Raw genomic sequence first — 4685 nt, 5'->3', positions numbered from 1 at the left:
AAACAGATTTATTTAAATTTGATTCCTCCCTTCTCTGCTCTCGTGAGACACCAGCTGGAGTACCATGTTCAGTTCTGGAGTCCTCGGCACAGGAAGGATGTGGATCTGTTAGAACAGGTCCAGAGAACGGACATGAAGATGATCACAGGGCTGAATCAAGGATCCTCTGATACAAGGACAGGCTGAGAGAGTTGGGAGTCATTCAGCCTAGAGAAGGCTCCAGGGGCACCTTAGAGGAGCCTTCCAGGGCGTAAGGAGGCCTTCAGGAAAGCTGGGGGGGGAGGGGGGCTCTTCATCAGGGACTACAGTGATAGGATGAGGGGTAATGGGTTTAAGCTGAGAAGGGGGCGATTTAGACATTAGGAAGAAATGTTTTCCTGTGAGGGTGGTGAGGCACTGGCAGAGGTTCCCAGCGAAGCTGTGGATGCCTCATGCCTGGAGGTGTTCAAGGCCAGGTGGGATGTCCCTGCCCATGGCAGGGGGTGGAGCTGGGTACCCTGTAAAGGTCCTTTCCAACCCAAACTTTTCTGCGATTCTATAAACGCTTGTCTGCTCTCCTAAAACACAAACCAGCGAACACGAGAGCCCTTTTCCGGCGAGGTTTTTCATTTGGCTTGGGTGGTTTGGTTTCCCTTAAGAAGCGCCCGGGCCGGCCGGCGCGCGTCGATGGCGTCACACGGCGGCGCCGGGCCGGAAGTCGGTCTGGCGAGGCAGGAGTCGGGCAGAAGTTTGGCGGAAGTTGCTCGGGCAGCGCGGAATCCGCCGCCGTAGCGCCATGAGCGGCTCCGGCCCTGCGTCCCCCGGGCGGAGCGGGGCGTCCCCGCTGCCCAGCGAGAAGAAACGGGAGTCGCTGGCGGCCGGGTCCCCGATTCAGCCCATCGTAAAGGGTAAGGGGAGCGACCCGCTCGGCTCCGTGCCGGCTCCCTGCGCTGGCCGGGCCGCCGGTCCTAGGGACGGGGAGTGTGGCCCTGAGGGGAGATTGATCCCCTCAGCCGCTCCCTGGCGCCGGACGTGGCCTGAGGTACCGGTAAATCATAGAATCATAGAATAGTTTGGGTTGGAAGAGACCTTAAAATCATCCAGTTCCAACCCCCCTCCTTCTAGTAGGAGTTCCAAGGAGCTGCCCAAGGCCCCATCCAGCCTGGCCTTGAACACCTCCAGGGATGGAGCAGCCACAGCTTCCCTTGGCATCCTGTGCCAGTGCCTCACCAGTCTCATGGTGAAAAATTTCCTCCTTATGTGTAGTCTAAATCTGTCCCCCTCCAGTTCATATCAATTGCCCTTTATCCCGTTACTCCAAGCCTTTGTGAACAGTCCCTCTCCAGCTTTCCTGTAGCCCCTTCAGGTACTGAAAGGTCACTATAAGATCTCTGTGGAGCCTTCTCTTCTCTAGTCTGAACAAGTCCAACTCTCAGCCTGTCCTCGTGTGAGAGGTGCTCCATCCCTGTGATCATCTTCATAGCCCTCCTCTGGACCCGTTCCAGGAGTTCCATATCCTTCTTATGTTGAGGATTCCAGAAGAAGCATAACTGGCCTTCGTGTCCTGGAGTCTGGAGCTTGGATAGCTGTGTGGATTTATTTGGGGAAGCTGGATCTGCCACGGAGACCTTGCCGCTAGCGTTAACTTTCCTGCGAAGCTCTTGCTTTTGTCTTCTCCACCAAAGCACCTGCATTTTGTCTTGGTTAATCTGTACGCTAAAGCATTTGAACTTGGAAGTTTGCACAGGAAGGTTTTTGGGTCCCCGTCCCTGGAGGTGTTTAACAGACAGATATGTGAGGTGTTCAGGCATCTGGTTTAGCAGAGAACTGGTATCGTTGGTCTCAATGATCTCAAAGGTCTTTTCCAATCTAGTGATTCTATGATTGGAAGTGGTTCCACCTGTGCTTTGTTTACTTTAACGGTGTTGTTCCCCTTTATATGAAATAATAATTTTTTTAAATGGAGTGAGAGGTTCAGGTTCTTTGACAGATCCTTCTGGATACAGTAGAGAGGGAGAGCCACAAGGAAGAATAAGTGGCTGCAGATGGGATAAAAAGTAGGACTATTCCTTTAGAAGCCAGTGCCAGTCAAAATGCTTGCTGGTGCTACAGCGTATGTTTCTTGACATAGTCTTAAAATGCTGTGCTATCAGGGTGCTTTTAGATTTAATGGGCCTTTTTTTCCTTTTTATATGATAGATAGGCCTCTTTCTGATACATATTTATATTGTAAATTCTCTTCTTCAAGACTAAGTTTCAAGTCTTTGACCTTGGAATACAAGAAAATGATAAGAAGCTTCCTTTGTAGTGAGCTTTCTTTTTGTCTTTCGCTGCAGAAAACTCCCATATCCTATATCAAGTTTTTAACATTGTTAATGGGAGTTATACTGAGGAGGAGAAGGGTTGAAATGGAGTGTGCTGAGAGACAGAAGAACCAATGTTCACCTTCATAGAAAGGTGTCTGTGGCACCTAGAATATTGATTCATTGCATTTTATCCAAATTGGTGGTTTGCTAAATAGATGAATGGTCTACAAATGTTATTCTGGTGCTCTTTTGATAGCATATGTATTTGATGAGCAGTATCACCTCTTGTATTGAAGTCTGTTGTGCTGCCTTGAGTTGTATAGCCTAGGATGGAAGGTGAGAGAAAAACTAAAAATCTGATTTTCATTAATCTTCTAGATGTTGGGGAAATCTATTCAAGACTACTGGATCACAGACCAGTAATTCAGGGAGAAATACGTTACTTTGTGAAAGAATTTGAAGTAAGTATTTGTGTTGTATTGTGTGCTGTAATGTTCAAAGTCTGAGACTTCAAACAGTTTTAGCATCTTTTTAGAGATTATAATATGTGCGTCATTTTCTTCAGAAATACTTGGCATGTATTTCTTGCCCAAAATGGCTTAAACACATCTGTAGTATATGTCTGCATCTCCAGTAAACAAGGCTGTATTTTAGGTCTTTCTAAGTAAAAAGTTCTGAAAGGGGCATTAATATTTTCCTGCAGAAGACTGGCAGGAATGTAGGAGACTGATGTAGTCCTGACATCTTTATAGAAATCTTGTTTGTTCAAGGAAAATATTGTTGGCTGGCATAGGTTTACATCTGATTAAGAAACTGCTTTGTGCCTCAGCTAGATTCAGCTAGCAGAGTTGTAATTTAATGTTGCTTTAATTTTTTTGTTCCATGAAAGAAAGTAATATTTCTGGAGGCAAAGAGCAACACTTTATGCTAGGTAAGAAAATCATTAAAAATTGAATGAATGTTATCTGGTTGGCTGCAAAGAAGGCTAAAGTACGGAAAGTGTAGAAGTTTATACACAACTTTGCTTGAAAAGGGTAATTCAGTTTCCACAAGATGGCAGCAAAAGTTTAGAAAAGCAGACTCTTGTGTCACCAAAAGGCTATTTCTGAACAGATTCTCGCAGAACATGGAATTTAAAATTAGTCCTGAAAATACAGCTATACCTCAGACTTCCAATGTGCAGATGATATTCAAATGTATTCCTCCCCCTCTCACCGTTTTAGCTAATATTTCAAGTAGGTCTAGTTTGTCTCTATACTGGTTTAGTAAAATAAGTACCTGAAGAAACCTCATATGAGAGGCATATCTTATGGGCTTGAGAGTGATAAGGAATTATTTCTTTTCTTTGTCTTTCTTAAATAAGTTACAGGATACAGTAAATAGTTTTACATGGCTTTTCATAGGAAGGAAAATTTTAAACTCAATTAAGACATTGTAACTCATCTTTATAGTTATAATTCATATATTTCTGTCATTGCACCTGAAGCCTTGTTCTATTTCTTAGACAAAATTGATATATTCTTAGATCGTTTCATGAAATTTAGTTTCTGCTTTATACTTCTATGGCAAAAATAGAAAGCAGAGGATTATATACATTTTTACAACTTAGAATGTCTTCAAAAAATTACATGTGTTTCTGACTTTGAGATACCTGAAATTTTTTGGTTGTAGTAGGACATAAGCATTTTCTTTCAATTATTAACGTCTAGTGTGTAAAGAATGTAGATTCACATTCAGGAAATCTGTTTTATTAAGTGACTTCACTTCTTTGTACCTCTGTTTCTGAAGTTCTAAAATGGGCATAGTTGCCTACTTCATGTGAAGCGGTATTTTTTGATCATCTAGAATTGCTTTATGATAAACAACTTTCAGTGCAGGAATGCCTGTGCAGCTCTACTCATAACTGAAGACGATGAAAAAGACAGTGGCGAGGCACTGGCACAGGTTGCCCAAGGAAGCTGTGGCTGCCCCATCACTGGAGGTGTTCAGGGCCAGGTTGGATGGGGCCTTGGGCAGCCTGATCTAGTAGGAGGTGTTCCTGCCCATGGTTGGGGCGTTGGAACTGGATTGACTTTCAAGTGTCTTCCAACCCAAACCATTCTAATTCTATGAGGAAGGGGAAGGGGGCAGGCAGCAGCAGATTTCGGAATCCTTTTAATTGTCTAAAGGAAACTCTGAAATTCAGAGTCGAAGTAATGCTGTGACTTTGGAAAATTGTGGGTTTGTTGTTTTTTAATGTAAACAGTAAAGCAAGAGTTTGTTCTTGTAATTAATCATTGATCATCAGTGAGCCAGAAGAAGGGCTGCCTCTTTAGATGTCTGTGTATATTATATTTTAGTCTTGACTTCATTGCTTTACTTCAGTGAAAACAATTTTACTTTCACCAGACATCAAGCAAG

At 43.8% G+C, this 4685-nt stretch overlaps 1 protein-coding gene across 3 annotated transcripts in view; it reads left to right on the top strand.

Moving 5' to 3' along the window:
• Positions 1-710: 710 nt before the first annotated feature.
• Positions 711-4685, top strand: part of BLOC1S5 (biogenesis of lysosomal organelles complex 1 subunit 5) — a 19403-nt gene continuing 15428 nt past the window's right edge. For all 3 annotated transcript variants that reach the window (XM_054060084.1, XM_054060086.1, XM_054060083.1), the window contains exons 1-2: positions 711-887; positions 2664-2746. In XM_054060084.1, the coding sequence (XP_053916059.1) occupies positions 776-887; positions 2664-2746 (195 nt within the window). In that variant the 5' untranslated portion in view covers positions 711-775. The remainder of the gene's footprint in view (positions 888-2663; positions 2747-4685) is intronic.

This window comes from Cuculus canorus, chromosome 2 (assembly GCF_017976375.1).
Source record: "Cuculus canorus isolate bCucCan1 chromosome 2, bCucCan1.pri, whole genome shotgun sequence".
NCBI classification, from domain to species: domain Eukaryota; kingdom Metazoa; phylum Chordata; class Aves; order Cuculiformes; family Cuculidae; genus Cuculus; species Cuculus canorus.
This window is presented reverse-complemented; position numbering and strand designations above follow the sequence as displayed.